At 56.4% G+C, this 19,064-nt stretch overlaps 1 protein-coding gene across 1 annotated transcript in view; it reads left to right on the top strand.

Moving 5' to 3' along the window:
- The window catches only part of LMX1B (LIM homeobox transcription factor 1 beta), a 117,772-nt gene extending 99,020 nt beyond the window's left edge, over positions 1 to 18,752 (top strand). Inside the window, exons 4-9 of the mRNA XM_078865578.1 lie at positions 2,716 to 2,948; positions 8,159 to 8,355; positions 12,881 to 12,958; positions 15,256 to 15,370; positions 15,941 to 16,129; positions 16,912 to 18,752. Coding sequence (XP_078721704.1) covers positions 2,716 to 2,948; positions 8,159 to 8,355; positions 12,881 to 12,958; positions 15,256 to 15,370; positions 15,941 to 16,129; positions 16,912 to 17,072 — 973 coding nt within the window. The 3' untranslated portion in view covers positions 17,073 to 18,752. The remainder of the gene's footprint in view (positions 1 to 2,715; positions 2,949 to 8,158; positions 8,356 to 12,880; positions 12,959 to 15,255; positions 15,371 to 15,940; positions 16,130 to 16,911) is intronic.
- Positions 18,753 to 19,064: the final 312 nt, after the last annotated feature.

The raw sequence follows: 19,064 nt of genomic DNA on the forward strand, positions 1-19,064 counted from the left end.
GCCACCAACATTGTGGGGCCTCGCCTTAGGTCAACGCGGCCTTCACTTGAACCCCTTCTGCACCGTGTGTAGCCGAGCGTGATAATCGTCTCAAATGAGTACCTGGTGTGGTGTGTAAAAATGAAGGCGGCCGGGCGTGGTGTTGGCCACCCATCCTCTCATGTGCCGTGCCGGCCTTCACCGGTGCTCGCTAACAGCACTGAGGCCAACATTCTGTTCAAAGCTACATGGGGCACCCTCTCTCTTGTGTGTGTGTGTACGTGCAATGAGCGGTAGTGCAGCGGGTCGCTGGTCACTGAATAGGGACCCTTGGCTTCGGTGTAGATCACATTTTCGGGTGAAGCAGAGGCCCGCGTGTATTGGACACTTCGCTGTGAACCCTTCTCACCTCGGTTTGATTCCCAACCACAGCTAACATCAGCAGCCAGTGGCATCAAAACCGTTCCTGGGCCCTCTCTCCACCAACCGGCTCTGACCAGCGTCAAATGACCTCCACGACCTCCGTAACGTGGGAAGGCCTTCTTCCAGCAGTGCATTGACACAGGGCTAAAGTCCGTCATTATCTCTTTCTCTCTTTCTCTCCGTGTCTTTTGCATAAATACATCTCCGTGTGTCCTCGCACATTGTCTGCATAAGGATATGATATGGCTACAAACATTGTTGGCTGTGGCCTGGAGCAAAACTGATGTCACGGCTAGGGTTACCACCTGTCCTCATTTTCTCAGGATCTTCCTCTTGTTGTTGAGGCAGCTGCTGTCCTGGGAAATCTTTACGGTCTTCCCGAGAAATCCTGGTTGCGTAGTATTAATAATAATAATGCACCACCACTCAAGACGACACATTCACAGCAACCCAGTGAACGTTTGGCCAATCCCTGGGCCAACGTTGGGCCCCCACCAGTGGCACGTTCACCGGGTGGTTTTGCCCCGTCAACCCCGTGTCGCTCGCTATGCCTGCCGGCCATGCCGGCGGGGAATCGCTGGCATGGCCGACAGACTGAACCCCGAGCAATTATCGGCACCAAGGCTGGGAATGGCTCCTGCGCCCCCGGTTACCGATCGGCGAGCCTTGAACGCCGGCGGTGGCGCGGTGGCAAGCCGCTGCATCACCCAAACGCGTCGTTCCCTCCCCGCGCATGGCCCCCTTTTGACCATACTTCACCGCGCTGCTCGGTGTGGGTGAGTTGGTGCTGCTGCTTCTTCCTCCTCCTCGTCTTCTTCAGGATCGCCTTGCCCTGGCAACGCAAGCAGCCACTTTCAACGACATCGAATCCACTCTGAACCAAGACCTAAACACCATGGTGGGATGTTTCCAGAAACGGAGGCTAAAGCCAAATCACTGCATTTCATCTTGACAATAGGAGCGCCAACACGCACTCTCAAAGGGTGGGTTGGTGCAGGCGGGGGAGCATAGACGTGGAAGCGTAGTACAGGACAACGACAGTTCATCCAGCGAGCGCCTATTAAGGTGTGCACGGCGCACGAGGTGATGGCACCCATGGCTAGCCACCTTTGTCTACCCAGTGGCGATGTTTTATACAACGCACCGACACTGGGTAACCTACGCAGTTGATCTCAGGGAAGGCGCTAGGACCGGTTCAGACATTGGTCCTCGCTGATGTTTGCCATAGTCTGGAATAGAACCCAAGCCGCGTGGTTCACGGTGCAGCGCCCCTTTCAACCCATGGAATATTCAAATGCTGGTGATTTGATGATCCTAATGTACCACCAAACTACATAAAAAGGGTGGGGACAGAGGGGGGGTTACAAACTGTACAAATATGTTTTTTGTCAACCGCTGAAATGAAAAACTCTTTTGTTTTGTGTTTGTGTGTGTGCGTTAGTTAATTATGCTAGTTACATGATAGTTGTGTGCGCGCGGGCGCGCGTGCGTGTGTGTGTGTGTGTGCAACTCTGCCATAAAGGTCAATTAGCATTAGCCCCAATTTAATTTCTGTGTAGCCATGAGAATTAAAGCCACATGCAATGAAAAAGAAAGCAGCTAGGAAATGTTTATTTCCACCGAGAGCCGTGGAAATGTGGCTCAAGCGCGGGCGTTCCGTGGCCAACATCGCTACAGTGGCTCCATTCAAAATGCTCCGACGTGAGGTTTAGGAGAGAAAAAGGGGGGCATTGGTGGACTGGGCCGCTGTTCAGTTAGTCTGAAGAGGTTTATGAATGAGAACAATAATCATAATCGTAACAATAGCACCTTTGTTATTTTTCCGTGAAAGCCTCGCTGCGATAGTATGTATCCCCCCCCCCCACCTTAACTAAGACTGAAAGCGTTAATGCATTAGCGCTGTCTGCCTGTCTGTAACTCGGAGGAGGTGGAGGGGGGGGGCGGTGGTTCACGGTAGCTTCCCGTGACGAACGACCGAACGAATTGACGACTGAAACTGAACGGATGGAAACAAACGAACGACTGTACGTGCGTGCAGTCTGTTCGCCCATAGCGCCACGTGTTGATTTCATAACGCTTATGGGACGCGATGAATGTGTGGGGGAACACACTTTTTTTATAACGCGGATGCGAATTGTATATAACGCGGTCGAGTGAACAGAAGCACGTCGCGCGAGTAGCAACAAGCGGTGGGATGCTGCTGGATGCTTCTAGAAGCTACCCACGCGTCTCTGCCTTTGTTCGGCCCACGTTACGCGTCTCGCGTGGTTATCGCGGACTGTGCTTCACCCCGCTCGCTCTCCCTCTCCGCAGGCTATTCGGCCGCAAGTGCGCCGGCTGCATGGGCTCCGTGGCGCCGTCGGAGCTGGTGATGCGCGCCCTCGAGAGCGTCTACCACCTGGGCTGCTTCAGCTGCTGCGTGTGCGAGCGCCCGCTGCGCAAGGGCGACGAGTTCGTGCTCAAGGAGGGACAACTGTTCTGCCGGCCCGACTACGAGCGCGAGCGCGACATGCTCAGCTCCGCCAGCCCCGACGCCTCCGACTCCGGTGAGGGGGGGGAGCGAGCGAGCGAGCTGCGTTGAACGAGGATCGAACAACGGCGGATAGGGGAAGATTGCACATTTTGGCCTACCCGCCGTCCCCCCCCCTCTCCCCGCCCCCTCCAGCTAGCCTTGTACACAACTGGAAATTGATGGTCGCCAAATGCTCTGAAGCGAATGTTCATTCTAAATGTGGAGGCGAAAAAAACGGAGGACCCGGAGAAAGAACCACGCGACCACGGGGAGGGAGACACGCAAACTCGTAATATTCACGTGTGAGGGTCGGGATTGAACCCACAACCTCCTGTATACCAGGCGAGGGAGTTCACAACTCAGCACGACAGCACCCTACCTTAACAGACTTTCTGGGCAAATGCTGTTAGCGAGCACCTTTGAAGGCCGGCATGGCACAGGAGGGGGTCAGTGGCCAGGAACCACGCCTGGCCGCCTTCGCGAGTGGCGATGTTTACACACTCATTTGAGGCTGCACCACGTACTTATTTGAGGCTGAGTCGACCTAGGGGAGCCCCAGGGCCGATTCAGATAATCGTCACTGGTGTTGACTGAGAGCGGGAATCGAACTTGGGCCCCCGGGTTCATAGCGCAGCGCGCTAACCGCTACACTACCTCAAGGTCATACACACACACATACACACGTGTCAACACGTGCGCACATACGCACAACCATACATGCGTGTACCTGCACACACGGACACATGCAATGTGCATATTGCACGTGCGCACGCGAATTCAAACATCCCACGGTGTACGTTCAGGCGAACCGTCGGTGCGGGTGCTGTCAGCGAGCACCGATTTACGTCAGGGGGGAACCCTCGTCTTGTGCTTGCGCCAGCGTGCGAATGGGGGGGGGTGGTGGGCGGGGAGGGGGGGGAGGGGTTAGCTGATCCTCACCCGAGGTGGCGTGTCGCCACCCCCACCCCCAACCCTGGCCGCCAAACCCCTCGCTGACCTTGAAACGTCCAGGCCGGCCCCGGGACCGGCACCGGCACCGCCGCCACAAAGGGCGGCTCTGTGCGGCGTGGGCAGCACAGGGGGGGGGGTGGGCATTGAGTTCGGCGAGCGACAAACAAACAAAGCCTCGGCTCCACAATCGCGCCGACGATGCTGCCGCGCGCTCGCGCGGGGTTGTTATTATTGTTGTCGTTGTTGTCGTTGTGGGTTCAAAACGAACGCCGGAATAGAAATTTGCAGGCGCACGCGCCGCCGTGAAGCCTGCGTAGACTATTGGCGCCTGTGACAGGCCGGAACGGCGGCACGGGTAGGCGGTGTGGCCAGAACCACGCCAGGGCTTCCTCTGTTGATGTAGAGGAGGACCAGGATTCGGTCGGAACATAAACTTGCCGCTGGTGTTGGCTATCGCGGGGAAGAACGCGGCGCGGCACGAACCGCTGTGCCCGTTGCTTGCCGGCTGTCGGCGAGTGAGGCTCAGCGGAGCCGCGTTTCGCCTCGCTGGCATTCCGAACGGCCACCGTGTGGCGATCACCAACGACAACATCTGGGAACCTGCGGGGCCAGGGACCCGCACCAGCCACGCCTTGACTGCCGTTTTTTCTCTCCCCCCACCCACCACCCACCGTGCTGATGTTAAGCCACAACCTTGCCAAGCGCACAATTAATGCCGGGTCAATCCCGGGGAAACCCATGCCAGGTTACCACCCACGGCGGCGAGTGCTGCGGCCAGGAATTGAACCCAGATTGCTGGGGTTGTGGCGCTTTTCACTCAATACGCAAAGACAAAGATCCCCCTATGTTGGGGCGAGCGCTGTTAGCGAGCACCCATTTGGGGTTTGGCACAGCACGTAAGGGCGTTGTGTTTCAACCATCACACTTGGCTGCCTTTGTCTCCCCAGTGCCGATGTTTTTTTTTACACACTGTACTAAGTACTCCTTTAAGGCTGAGTCGACCTAAGCGAGGCCCAGTGCCGGTTCAGATATTGGCCGCTGTTATCGGTCGTGAGCGTGAATCGAACTCGGGTGGCCTGACATAGAGCGGGGTGCGGTAACTTGCAGCTCCCCGCATAGACAAAAAGACAAAGATCCCCCATATAGCCTTCAGCAGACTGTTGGGCATGTGCTGTTAGCGAGCACCTATGAATGCCGGGATGGCAAACGGGAGGGTGGGTGACCAGCACCATGCCTGGCCGCCTTTGTCTCCCGAGTGGCGATGTTTGGACACCGCACCAGAAAGAAGTTCAACATACATTCATCGGGAAGGCCCAGGACCGCTTCAGATCGTCATCACCGGTGTTGGCAGAGAGCGGGAATCGAACTCAGGTCCCACTGGACTTGTAGCGCAGCATGTTAACCGCTACACTACTGCTCCCCACACACACACGCGCGCGCACCGTGCGTCAAACAACACGCACGCACCGAGAAAAAAAAACAGCCTAAAAATACCAGTGTCAGCCCAAAAAACGCAGTGTCGCAATGGCCCCACAAGACGGGACATTGAGCCGCAGCGCCTACCCAGCCGCCTCGCGCACTGTATCTGTGCGTTTTGTAATTAATGGGGCCTCTCTACTTACACACACACACACGCGCGGACACACACACACGCGCGTACACACACACGCGCGTACACACACACGCGCGTACGCTCGCTCTCGGCGTGCAGCGCGCCATGACCTCCCTCCACGCCGTCGAGCAGCCACCCACGTGCACGGCGCTCGCCAGCATCCGGACATTGGCGGCCCTCGCCCTTCTCGGCATCTTCCCAAAATCCCTCTCTCTTCCCACAATCCCTCTCTTCCCAAACCGTCCTCTTCCCACAATCCCCCTCTTTCCCACAATCCCTCTCTTCCCAAACCGTCCTCTTCCCACAATCCTTCTCTTCCCCACAATCCCCCTCTTCCCAAACCGTCCTCTTCCCACAATCCCCCTCTACCCAAAATCTGAATATCAGTCACACTGTCGGCCTTTCCCCGCACCTCCGATGAGCACGGTCGGCTACGTATGGTGCGAAAAAGTTCAACATACATACATACATTCAGATCCTAAATTTATAAACAAAACAGGTGAGAGCCCTCTTAAGATAAAAAATAACACGTTTTCTTTTTTAGGAGACGTGGATTACGACGAAATAAAACAGTAGAGATGTCAAAGAGTTCACACTCAACATCGTACAGGGTCAGAGCGTTAAGCAAAGCAGAAACACGCGGTCAAAATGCGCATCTACCATCTGGTGTGCGGTCAGTGGTGACCAGATGAGACTACTCCGCTTTGGAACTCGGTTTATAATTGCAGGTGGCACGCCAAAGGTTTGAAACCCGGGATCTCTCCCAGGTGGCGCTGGCTCAAGCGTTCTCGACAGGGCCGTTATTAGCCCACAGAGGCACCAAACCACTGCTTCATCAGCAAATATAAACAGAAACCCCCATTCCATCTCCGCGCATGAATGACAACATTTTTGTCCCATCAGCCGACTGGCTCTCCAACGCAATATTACGAACGCAGCGTTCGTTTAAGCGGGCAAACTGTCCACCGGCTTCGACCTTCTGGGTCTCATCAGCAGAGTGAGGCTTGTGGAAAACAATTGACCGCTGGATCGGCCAGATGTTGTTGGCAAGAGCACCCCAATGACATTGTAGGCCCCCCCTCCGCCCCCGTTCATCGCAAGATCATCGGGGTAGTATTTTTAGAACAGACATCCGAGTGCAGGGTTCGTAATGAATCCATTTCACCGAATACAAAGTCAATAGGGGGGGGGGCGGCAGGGGTGGTGGAAAAGCAGAAACAGATGTGTTTCTGTGAGCGTCTCGTATTTATCGGGTATTGAGTGAATGTTTGTGAGTGCACGTGTCCCCCCCGCTAATCCCATGTCAAACATTCCGAGCGGATCCGATCGCCGCCGCCACCGCCGCGCGTGCGTGCGTTAGACGCGCAGACACGCATGGGGAGAAACGTGGGGGGGGGGGATGGGGGGTCACTTGCGCATCCCGCGAGGAAGCCATCGGTGACCGCGAAGTGCTCCGTTCCTCGAACGCGAGACTTCGTTTGTTGGTTAAACAGATAACCGCACAACAAGTCTCCTTGGCAGGTACAATATACCATTGGAACCTCATTTGCCAGTAAAAAACATGATAATAGTTTTTTTTACCCTTCTATCTGGCAACAAAACAAGGAGTCATGTTTGCATAGACCACAATACCTGCAGTCATAATGCAAACAAAAAACATAACTCTGATAATGTTTGCACTGTCCTTGAAGTTGATTGGTCCACACCCGAGACAGCTTTCCTTAGAGCCTAGTCTCACATGGGTTGGACCAGATGACGTTTTTTGTTTGCATTATGACTGCAGGTATTGTGGTCTATGCAAACATGACTCCTTGTAAAAAAAGTGTCAGTTTTGTTGCCAGATAGAAGGGTAAAAAACCAATTATCAGGTATAGTATAGTCTGTATAATGTCAGCCGCGCGACCCTCCTTGGAGCGCGTAATTTCAGAGGAGCTGATTCAAGACGAGCAAAACTCTGAACTGGTGGTTTATCACGCGGCGCGTCTCTTGAGCAAGGCTTGATTGAGTCGATCCGGGCGAGCTGCCAATCTGACAGGGCAAGGGGTCCCTCTCTTGACGATATCTGGGGAGCCACGGTGGCGAGATGTTAACATCGCCATCTGAGATGTTAACTACCTCGCCTGGTATACAGGAGGTCGTGGGTTTGATCCTGAGTGCCTAACGCCTGCAAAATGTTGAGTTTGCGTGTCTCTCTCCCAGTGGTCGCACAGATTTATCTCCATTTAGAAATGTGGGTTTATAGAGTTTTTGGCTGCTAAACATCTTCACGTGATGATAAGCCACTTGGTTGAGCTATCATTTGTGGCCAGGTCGCATCTGAAAAAGAGCTATATCGGTCAGTGGGCCTTACCTGGTAAAATACAAATAGTGTGAATGAAAATCGTTGTTGTTGGGTGAAGTGTCAGGCGAGAGGCTGCGTGTGTTGTGATGATGTCCACTATTTAACCGTAGAATTAGACCGCGGAAGTTTTTTTTATCGCAGAAGTTTCCATTTATCGCGTAATAATCATACTGAACCTGGAGTGATGATGACAACGACGATGATGATGATGATGGGGCTAGCAACCCGAGGGTTGACCTGCGACCTGCTTGCCCCTACCGCCAACTTGATCGTCCCCCCCCCCCCCCCGTCGCCAATCCGCACGTGATCCGCCAACCCCACCATGTGTGTGTGCGCGCAGTCAAGAGCGAGGACGAGGACGGCGTCAAGGGGAGCCCGGGCGGGGCCCCCGGGGCCAAGGGAGGGGGCGGAGGGGGCGGCAGCGGCAGCGACGAGAAGGACCCCAAGAGGCCCAAGAGGCCGCGGACCATCCTGACGACACAGCAGCGGCGGGCCTTCAAAGCCTCCTTTGAAGTCTCCTCCAAGCCCTGCCGCAAGGTGCCTGTCCATCCGTCCGTCCGTCTGAGCGTCCGTTTGTCTGCCTGCCTGACTGCCTGTCTGTCTGAATGTCCACCTGGCCATCTGTCCATCCATTCGTCCGTCTGCCTGCCTGCCTGTCTGTCTGTCTGAACGTCCACCCGGCCGTCTGTCCATCCATCGCTCCTTCGTCCATCCATTTGCCTGCCTGCCTGCCTGTCTGTCTGTTGGCCGTCTATAATTTCGTCTGACCGTCCATCCGCCCATCCGTTTGGCCTTCCCTCCAAGCCTGTGTTTGCTTGTCCATGTGTCCGTCTCTTAATGTTTCTGTCTGGGAATAACTACCAATCACAGGCATCGTAATTTCCTTCACGTTTATGAGCTACGTGTTCGTATCTGAAACGTCTTCGTAAACTTCATTACTTGTGGCATCAAACGACAATGAATCGTACCTTCACGGTAAATCCTTGAATTAAAATGTATATTCCTGAAAGGGGGCAATGAGTGGGGGTGGGGGGTTAAGGGCGTGTGATGTCAAAATACGGCCTGATCCCCAAAGAGCACACGTGGACAATCAACTACACAGCACTCGCTACTACCACCCCGCACCTCTGATTGTCACGGTTGGCTACGTACGGTGTGGAAGAAGTTCAGCATACGTACAAGAACAGCAACAACAACAACCTTCGCTAGAACAACAATCTTCACCCGAAAGAAAAAGAAAACAAACCACCTTGGTTAACGCTCCGTTGGAGAGCCACACGCCGCCTGAACGCAAACCGACACGCTGGTGATCCGTTACAATTCGTCAACGCAGACATTGGCTCTTCTTGTGTTTTTTTGGTTTGCCGACCGCTGTTATAGAGAACACCGTTTTCCGTCGCGCTACGATCCATGTCGTCAAGAGAGGGGTCCTCGCTTGCAAGATGGGCACTTCACCGGCATTGAAGCGGGCCTGACTCGGCTGATGAGACACCGCGTGTCGAAACCAGTCCAGAGACGCACTCGCCTTGCCTCGTGTGTTTAGTTTGCTGTCCTTGCCCCGCGCCTCCGGTCAGCGCGGTTGGCCACGTACGGGTGCGAAAGAAGCTCACGACATATTCGCGATGTTTGGCTTCGGGAGAGAATGCAGGAGACCCCGAGGGAAACTCCTACAACCTCCTGGCAAATCCGCCTACGGGGGGAGAGAGCTCTCAAAGAGAGAGGACGCGGACACCCCGATCCGGCCCGTCGCAGCACGAGAGATGACGCCGTAAATACCAGGGTGGGGACGGTGGCGCAAATGCGCTTATGAGATCCGCCCACCCGAGTTCAATTCCCCAACTCGACTGACATCAGTGGCGGCCGATATGCGATCCGCTTTACTGGTGTGCATGCTCCTGGCTGCACCGGCTTCCCGCGTGAACCTCTACCACCTCAATAGGTGCTCGCTAACTGCAGCTGCCCCCCCCCCCCCTGTAGCAAATGAGCCTCTCAGGGGGATTTGTTACGACTTGCGTGCAAGTGCAACGTGGTCGTCACCAACCCACCGCAGTGACCGCCCCATCCAGCAGTGGATTGACGGAGCCGGCGAGATGTTAACTACCTCGCATGGTACGCAGGAGGTCGTAGGTTCGATCCCAACGCTGACATCTGCATATTTCGAATTTGCATGTCACTCTCCCCGTGCTCCTCTGGTTTTGTCCCTCCACGTTTTTAGAAACGGGAGTTTACAGAGTATTTGGCTGCTATACATTTCCACGTGATAATCCAACTTCGTTGGGCTATGATTTGTGGCCAAGTTGCTTCTAAAAAAGAGCTTCATGGCTCAGTGGGCCTTACCTTAAAAAAAAGTTTTTTTTTTGTTAAATAGTTTAAGTTCAGTCGTAGTAATTCCATTCCATCCGTGCGTATGCCAATATGTCGAGGAGCTCGACTCCCATGTCGAGGTCTGTGCCACGACGAGCGGGCTTCGGTAAGCGCGAGACGCCGGGGGAGAGATTCTCTTACTGATGGAGCGCGTGGCTCACTGCAGCGTTTCAACGACGCGACCCGCGGTGGACTTGGACCGCCGGAGCAAAAATCCCCAGCGGCGTCGGGAGAGACATCGCGATTGTGACTCACGCGCCGAGGGGGGGGGGAGCAGAGCGCGTTGTCAACGGCAGGGACGGGCGGCGCTGTCAGCACGCCGCGCAGTGTCGCGTTTCAGCAAACACACGCGGGGCCACGCGGAGAGGCGCCTTCCCTCTCGAGCCGCGTCGCGCTCACCCGCCGCCGCCGCCGCTCGGCAAACAACGAGTGTCGTCCTGGCGCCACGAGCGGCCCCCTCCTCCACCCCCCCCCACCTCATCCACCCCCCCCCCACCTCATCCACCACCACCCCCACCCCCCCACCTCGCGGACCGCGAGCTCGTCATCTGCGGCGCTGGTACTTCGCAGGGTACGCGTGCCGCTCAGGGGACCTTCTGAAGGTCAAAGTTGTAATTGGCAGGGTTCACGAGCCACCGGGGGGCACAGTGGGTACCGCGGTGACGGCGCCGGGGGGTGGGGGGGGGAGTAACGATGCGGCGATTCGACGGTGACGGTTACGCGTGCCGGATCACGTGCCGAATCACGTGCCGAATCACGTGCCGAATCACGTGCGCTGGGATCGACGGTCGCGGTGAGGTTCGTAGGCGTTGCGCGTGATGCGATCAGCTTCAGGTGGACCTCTGCAGCCACTAGGGGCCGTGACCTTCAATGCGATGTGGAGAACGGGAATCGATCTTGAGTTGTGAGGATTAACCAAATCGCCGGGGAGTGAGTTGTGGGAGGGGCGGGGTTGATCGCTATGCCCCCCTATAAAGGGTACTGTGTAAGTAAATAAGTAAACAAACTAAAGTTCATCTCTTCACATTACAGCGATGTCATTCACGGTATTTTCCCCTTCAGTCCATAAGTCCATGTGGGTCTTCTGGATCAATGGACCCATTAAAAACATAAAGACAGTTGTTTAATGGGCTGATGAGCGTCAAAAAAATGCTCCAACAAACGCTGCTGTAAAGAGTTTCTCGACAAGACCAAACGGCCGATGGACCGAAACACTATAGAATTTTACAATGCGGAGATGGACTCACGCGTGTTTATTTGTATCATCCAGATTAAATCGGGTAGGAGACCGCCACCGCTGAGATCCTGGGCTCGAATCTGTGTTCCAGCCTGCCGTGAATTTGGTCGTGGCTCTCAAGCGTTGTGGATTTGACGATCTGCAGAAGAACACGTTTGGCCATTCGCCTAGTTTGGCCTAGCGCAGCAGCTCCCGATGCAAACATCGGCGATTTCACCTGGCGACTGACGCGTGGGCGAGTGGGATCTACGCGCAGAACGCGCGGCCCATAGAGCTCCGTGGCATGAATTTCCGTGGCGAGGTCTGGGTTCCAGAACCAGAGGGCTCTTCAACTCACGACGGCGCGGTCGGTTGCGCGATTGACGATGATGACAGTGAGGCGGTGGGGGTTGCGGGGGGGGGGGAGGAACAACTTGGCACGGAGCTGAAGTCAGCACATCGCGACGTCGCAGCGGCGCTGGGGGAGTTGGCGAATCGGCGGAGCGGCAGAACGAAAACCCCTCCCCCGGGGAAACGCTTCACCGGGCCGACCTCGCGGCAATCTCGGCCGCGCCGAGCCCACAAGATACGTTCTCCACGGCCCAGCGAACAAACATCTTTCTGTACCACGGACCGCTTGCGGTCCCGCGGCTCCGAATCACCGCGTGGGGATTAATGATTACGGTGAGAGCAAGGGGGTCATCCCCCCCCCCCCCCGCTCTTAAGGACGTGCCTCGACTCGCGCCCGTTGATCAACGCTCACGTGGCACGGCGAGGAGCCGCCGGCCCGAGAGTCGATTACGGCAGAGGTCGCAAACGGGTTTTGATTCCTTACCCGTACCCATACCCGGCCGCACCAGGGTCGCAAATGGGTACCCGTACCCGTACCCGGCCGGGTACAGGTACCCGTTCCCTACTCGTACCAGAAATGAGTGACAAACGGTTACTCACCAGTGACTCACGGCCTACCCGTACCCATACCCGGCCGGGTACGGGTAGCTGGGTATCGGGTAGGGTACGGGTATCGGGTGCCCGGTTGCGACCTCTGGGTTACGGGGATGAGGACAAAGATCCCCCGCGTAGCCCTACGTCGACTGTCGGCGCGGTGTCCTGTTAGCGAGCACCGTCCTCTTTGCGTCGCTGTGCGTGTCACAGCTGGCGTAACGTGCTCCGATCAACAGCCGTCTTCTTTCGCATCACATCCCAGCAGACGGGCGCAACATTGGTCCGGCAGTCGCAACCACAAGCCGACGTTGGACCGACGTCGGCTTGTTGATCGGGACGGACGTGTTGCTTTCCGTGCGTTGAACGACGATGGCGGGAGCTTACTGGAAGTTTGCGAGCGGCACCACGAAGGCCGGGGGGGGAGCGGGGGGGTCTCAACTCCGCCCGCAGGGCGCCCGCACAGATTCTATGTCGCTAACCTGGGTCATCGTGCCCCCCACCACCCACCCCGCGCCCATCTCATCCCTTCCATTGCAGGTGCGGGAGTCCCTGGCTGCGGAGACGGGGCTGAGCGTACGCGTGGTGCAGGTGTGGTTCCAGAACCAGCGAGCCAAGGTATGTGGTCGCCGTCGTCATGACTACCACCACCGCCGCCACCACCACCACCAGCCACATCATCTACAACCCAGTCACCTTCACCATCTTCATTTACCATCGCTCACCGCTCACCGCATCAACAACCCCCGTCACCATCAACAACCACGTCATTGACCCCCCCCCTCCCGTCACTGTTCCTGTCGTCATAACAAACCCCGCGTCACCAAACCCCGTCGCCCTCCCAGCCCCTGACCACGTGACATCACTTGGCGATCGTGAGCCAACGTGCACGACGCTCCATGTGGGAGGGTGGCGGAGGGAGTCGTGGTGGCAGAGGGAGCAGGAAGGGCGGAGTTGGAATTGGCAGGGCAGCCGATTTGGAGCAATGTGCGAGAGTATCCAGGCGTGTTCGTATGTCTGTGTGTGTGTGTGCATGTGTGTGTGTGTGTGCATGTGTGTGTGTGTGTGCATGTGTGTGTGTGCACGTGTGTGTGTGCATGTGTGTGTGTGTGCATGTGTGTGTGTGTGCATGTGTGTGTGTGTGGATGTGTGTGTGTGTGTGCATGTGTGCATATGTGTGTGTGCATGTGTGTGTGTGTGGATGTGTGCATATGTGTGTGTGCATGTGTGCATATGTGTGTGTGCATGTGTGTGTGTGTGCATGTGTGCATATGTGTGTGTGCATGTGTGTGTGTGTGCATGTGTGTGTGTGTGTGTGCGTGTGTGTGTGTGCATGTGTGTGTATGTGCGTGTGTGCGTGTATGCGTGTGTGCGTGTGTGCGCGTGCGTGTGTGCGTGTGTGCATGTGTGTGTGTGTGTGCATGTGTGTGTGTGTAGTGGGGAGCGGTAGTGTAGCGTTTAGCGCGCTGCACTATGAACCTGACCACCCGAGTTCGATTCCCGCTCACGGCAAACACCGGCGACGATTATCTGAATCGGTCCTGGGCCTTCCCTAGGTAGACTCAGCCTCAAATGAGTACCTGGTGCGATGTGTAAACATCGCCACTAGGGAGACAAAGTCGGCCGGGCGTTACGCTGTCCACCCACCTCCTCGTGTGCCACAGTGTTGGCCTTCATCGCCGCTCGCTCACAGCACTTGCCCCAGCAGTCTGTTAAGATTTTACGGGGGATCTTTGTCTTTTTATTGTGGCGAGTGGCAGGGGAGTGGTTATGAACCAGTAAAACCTGGGTTTGATTCCCTCCCACGGCCAGTATCAGTGCCAAGCGATATCTGAATCTGTTCCTGGACCCCTCCCCTTGGTCGACTCTGCCTGCAACGCCCCTCCACGGAGCCCTGTATCCTTGATAGGTGCTCGCATGTGAAACGCCGTCTTCGCCAACGTGCACTGGCCAGCGTGGTGAAGTATGGTCAAATGACCCCCAAGGCTTGGGGAGGCCCTCATCCAGCAGTGGATCGACAAAAGGGCTGTACGTGTTATTTTTCCCCAAAGTTCACTGCAATTCGGTCGAACCAGGTTCAGTTCCTATCCGCGTACATCACCCACGACAATTCATGTCCATTTTAACTATTTTTATTTTACCAGGTAAGGCCTACATATAGAAGCGACCTGGTCACAAATGATCACGTGTACATTTGTAGCAGCCAAATACTCTAAACGCACGTTGATTCTAAATGTGGAGGGAAAAATCGGAGGAAGCCAGAGAAAAACTCACAAGACCACGGGGAGAGAGACACGTAAACCTCAAATATACAGCAGGCGTCAGGGTAGGGATGAAACTCACGACCTCCTGTATACCGGGCGAGGTAGTTAACATCTCACCCTGGGTCTGCTTGGCGTTAAGGTTTCTATGCACGCGCCAAACCGGCAAAGCCAACAGGCGCTCGATGACACGGGCTCGTGTGTGTGCATGTGTGTGTGTGCATGTGTGTGTGTGTACGTGTGTGTGTGCATGTGTGTGTGTGCACGTGTGTGTGTGCATGTGTGTGTGTGCACGTGTGTGTGTGCACGTGTGTGTGTGTGTGTGGGGAGCGGTCGTGCAGTGTTTAGCATACCGCGCTACGAACCCGGCGATCCGAGTTCGATTCCCGGCCAACACCGGTGACGATTATGTGAACAGGTCATGAGCCTCCCCTAGGTAGACTCAGCCTCAAATATTGCGGTGTGTAAACATCGCCACCGGGGAGACGAAGGTGGTCGGGCGCGGCGCTGGCCAACCCAGCCCCCCGCTCGTGTGCCGTGCCGGCCTTGGTAAGGTGCTGCTCGCTAAAACAGCCCTTGCCCCAACAGCGTGCCCAGGCGACGTGGGGAATCTTTGTCTTTGTCTGCCTCGCCCGTGCCTGCTGCCGCGTGCAGATGAAGAAGCTCGCGCGCCGGCAGATCCAGCAGGAGCAGGGCCAGAGTGGGCAGCGCCTGGGGCCTGGCCGGGGGGCGGCGCGCGGGGTGCGGCGCATGAAGGAGGAGGGCGAAGGTAAACGCAGCAGTGGCGCTAGCAGCAGCAGCAGTGGTACTTGCAGTAGTGGCACTAGCAGCAGTAGCAGCAGTGGTGCTAGCAGCAGTAGCAGCAGCAGTGGTACTTGCAGTAGTGGTACTAGTAACAGTGGCACTAGCAGCAGTGGCACTAGCAGCAGTGGTACTAGCAGCAGTGGCACTAGCAGCAGTGGTACTTGCAGTAGTGGTACTAGTAACAGTGGCACTAGCAGCAGTGGCACTAGCAGCAGTGGTACTAGCAGCAGTGGTACTAGTAATAGTGGCACTAGCAGCAGTGGCAATAGCAGCAGTAGCAGCAGCAGTGGCACTAGTAATAGTGGTACTAGCAGCAGTGGCACTAGCAGTAGTAGCAGCAGCAGCAGCAGTAGTAGCCATAGTGGCAAGAGTCTGCATGGCAATAGCAGCTGGAGCAATACGAGTAGCAGTAGTAGCAGCGGCAAGAGCAGTAGCAGCAGCAGTGGATTGATCATGAATGACGATGACGACGACGACGGTGATGACGATGCTGACGATCGACCGCTCTCCCCCCCCCCCGCACGCGGCCGCGCAGTGATGATGGACGTGTTCTCGCCGTCGCCCGTCGACATGATGTCGGGCGCCATGGAGGGGATGATGTCGCCGTTCACGCAGCTGCCGCACGCGCACGTGATGGAGGCCGCCTCCTCCTCGTACCAGCCCGACCCCTTCCAGCAGGGCCTCACGCCCCCACAGATGCCCGGCGATGCCATGAACCCCTACGGTACGGAGTTCCCGGAGCACGGAGAAGAGAGGCGGGGTACGGGGCAAGCGCTGGGCACGCGTGTAGCTCATATTAAGGGCGCTCCGGTGGCGAGATGTTAACTCAGGAGGTTGTGGGTTCGATTCCGACCCCGATGTCTGTGCATTTGGAGTTTGCGCGTCTCTCTCCGTGTGGTCGCGTGGACTTTTCTCCGGGTCCTCCGGTTTTTCCCCTCCACATTTAGAATCAACGTCACGCATTGAGAGCAATTTGGCTGCAATGCATTTCCATGCAATAAGCCGCTTCGTTGAGCTATCATCTGTGGCCAGGCCACTTCTGAAAATGAGTTAATTAGCTCAGTGGGCCTTACCCGGTATGAGAAATAAGTTGTAAAAAATTAACCCGTAAAAACAAAGTTTTTCACTATAAATCCTTTATATGCATGGCGGCTAGAGTCCTCTCGTCCTCTGGCTTGAGATGGCTGCCACCTATGGGTCAGATGATTGCCTGCCACCATTAAGCAATTGGTAATTAAATATAATTATTTTTTTCCTAAAATGTTGAAAATTTTGGAAAAAAATTTTCACGAAAATAAATTGTCACGCACAACGAGTCTGTGTGCAAAACGTCAGCTCGATTGGATCACGGGAAGTGGGTTAAAAAACGACCGAAAGATTTGCACGGTCGTAAGCGCGCAAGCAAGCAAGCAAGTGAACTTAATATAAAGGATTTAAAAATAATAATAGCTTAACCAAATGTCGCACTGACGGTGACGCTTCCCCCCTTTGTCGTCGCGGCGACAGGGAGCGACCCCATGTTTCAGGAGATGGAGGGCGACACGTCGCTGAGCGGCCTCAGCGACTGCCTGCTGGCGTGCGTGGAGCCCATCACCGCCCTGCAGCCGCGCGTCGGCAACCCCATCGACCGCCTCTACTCCATGCAGAGCTCTTACTTCACCTCCTAGAGGCCTCGTCACGCCCTGCGTAGCCCCCTCCTGCCCCCCCTGCCCCCCCCCCCTTGCCCTGCCTGGTCAGTGTGCATCGACACACCTCCTCGCCGCTCCACCAAAGAATTACCGATCACCTCTTCCTGTCCATCTCTAGGTCACGCTCTCTCTTCTTGTGTTCTTCCCCCTGCCTCTCTCTCTCTCTCTCTCCGTCTCTTTGCTTGTCTGTGCATCACGCACGGAGCTGTCGTCTCGGTCTACTCTCCTCTCTCCCGTTCTCTGTTTGCTCTTTTTCCCTCTCTCTCACTCGCCTCTCTCTGCCTCTCTGTGTCTCGATGTCCCTCACTCTGCCTCTGTCCCCGTATCACTCCGTCTCTACTACGTGTACCGTCTACCTTTCTCTCCCCATCTCTCCGCCTTCCTTATCCGCTCGTCTCTGTCCCGCTGTCTCTTCCCACCCGCGTTGGTGTCACACCCAACGAGGCGGGAGCTTCTGCTTCATCCAGCAGTGGATGACGGTTTGGCGACGGCGGTGACGGCGATCGCGACGAGGCCGATGATGGCGTTTATTGACGGCGGCGCGGAGGAAGGGAAAGGCCTCGCTCGCTCGCAGGCCGCACCGAAACCACCCCCCCCCCCCCCCCACGTGACGAATCGCTCTCGTTTGCGCCACGCGGAGAAAGCACCGTCAGTCGAAACGCCGCCCAACCGAAGACGGTGACGTCTCCTCCGCGCCGGAGAATTTGCTCGACTGAGACGGAACGTGGAACGCCATCGCGGGACGGGACGGGACGGGGGGGGGGTGGTTGAAGGAAGACCGGTAGAACTTTTAGCGGGATGAGATTCCCCGCCATCAGGACGTACGCCCGAGCAAGACGAACCACATTCCACTGCATCGGCAAAACTGGGGACTGCCCAATCGCGCGCTTCCCGTTCTGCAATTTACCATTCACTTGGCTTTCATTTTGTTCACGTGACCGCAGCCGCCACGCACAGCGGAGCAGCAGCACTGGGGCCCACCCGGGGTGGGGCTCTTAGTTTGACGTCTTCACCACGGAACCCGCCACGCTACACACACACACAAACACAAACACACACACACACAAAAACACACACACACAAAAACAAAAAACCGACACACGAGCGTCGATGTCACACGCGCGCGCTCGTCACTCACGCACGCGAAGCGTCGCCCGCGCACGCACGCACAGGAGCATCGTCCGATCTGCCTCTCGGACCGCTGCTGGGGCAAGTGTCGTTGGCGAGCGCCTGCGTGAAGGCCGGATGCACACGCACGCCTGCGCTACGACCCCAGGCCAACACCGAGCTTCGATGCCTGGCACGTCAAAGGGGTGAGGGTGGGGGGGCGATCGGCAAACGAACTCTGACTTGGGCTTCCTCGAGATCGAAGTCGATCAACGTCGGCAATGGTGGAGGCGAAGGGCGATGGGGAAATGCGAGGGCTCTGGTCTCACCGCCCCCGAAACGCGCTGTGCCAATGCAGAGATATCGACGTCACAAAGACAAAGACCCCCCCCCTCTCCCCCACCCTTGTATAGCTTCATACACTGTTAGGGCAAGTGCTGTTAGTGATTGCCTATTAAGGCCAGCACAACGTACGAGGCGGTGGTGGTGGTGGTGGTGCCAGAACCTCGCCTGCCCACATTTGTCCCCTCCCCCCCCCCCCCCCATTGCTGGTGTTTACCCCCCACCCCACACACCACACCACACACCACACCACACACCACACCACATACCACACCACACACCACACCGGGCTGAGTTGACCTGTGGGGAGGACCAGGGACTGGTTCGAACATCGCTCGCCCACTGATGTTAGCTGTAGCCAGGAATCAAACTCAGGTTGTCGGGTTAGTAGCGTGGCGTGCCAACCACTTTGCTACTGCTTCCCACGACAGATGGATATGCGCAGACGCACGCACGCACGATGTACAACATGTGCACTCGGCACACTCGGGTTGTCACCTCTAAGGCGCAATAAACCCCGGG

The sequence above is a fragment of the Lampetra fluviatilis genome, chromosome 20, assembly GCF_964198595.1.
Source record: "Lampetra fluviatilis chromosome 20, kcLamFluv1.1, whole genome shotgun sequence".
Taxonomy (NCBI): Eukaryota; Metazoa; Chordata; class Hyperoartia; order Petromyzontiformes; family Petromyzontidae; genus Lampetra; species Lampetra fluviatilis.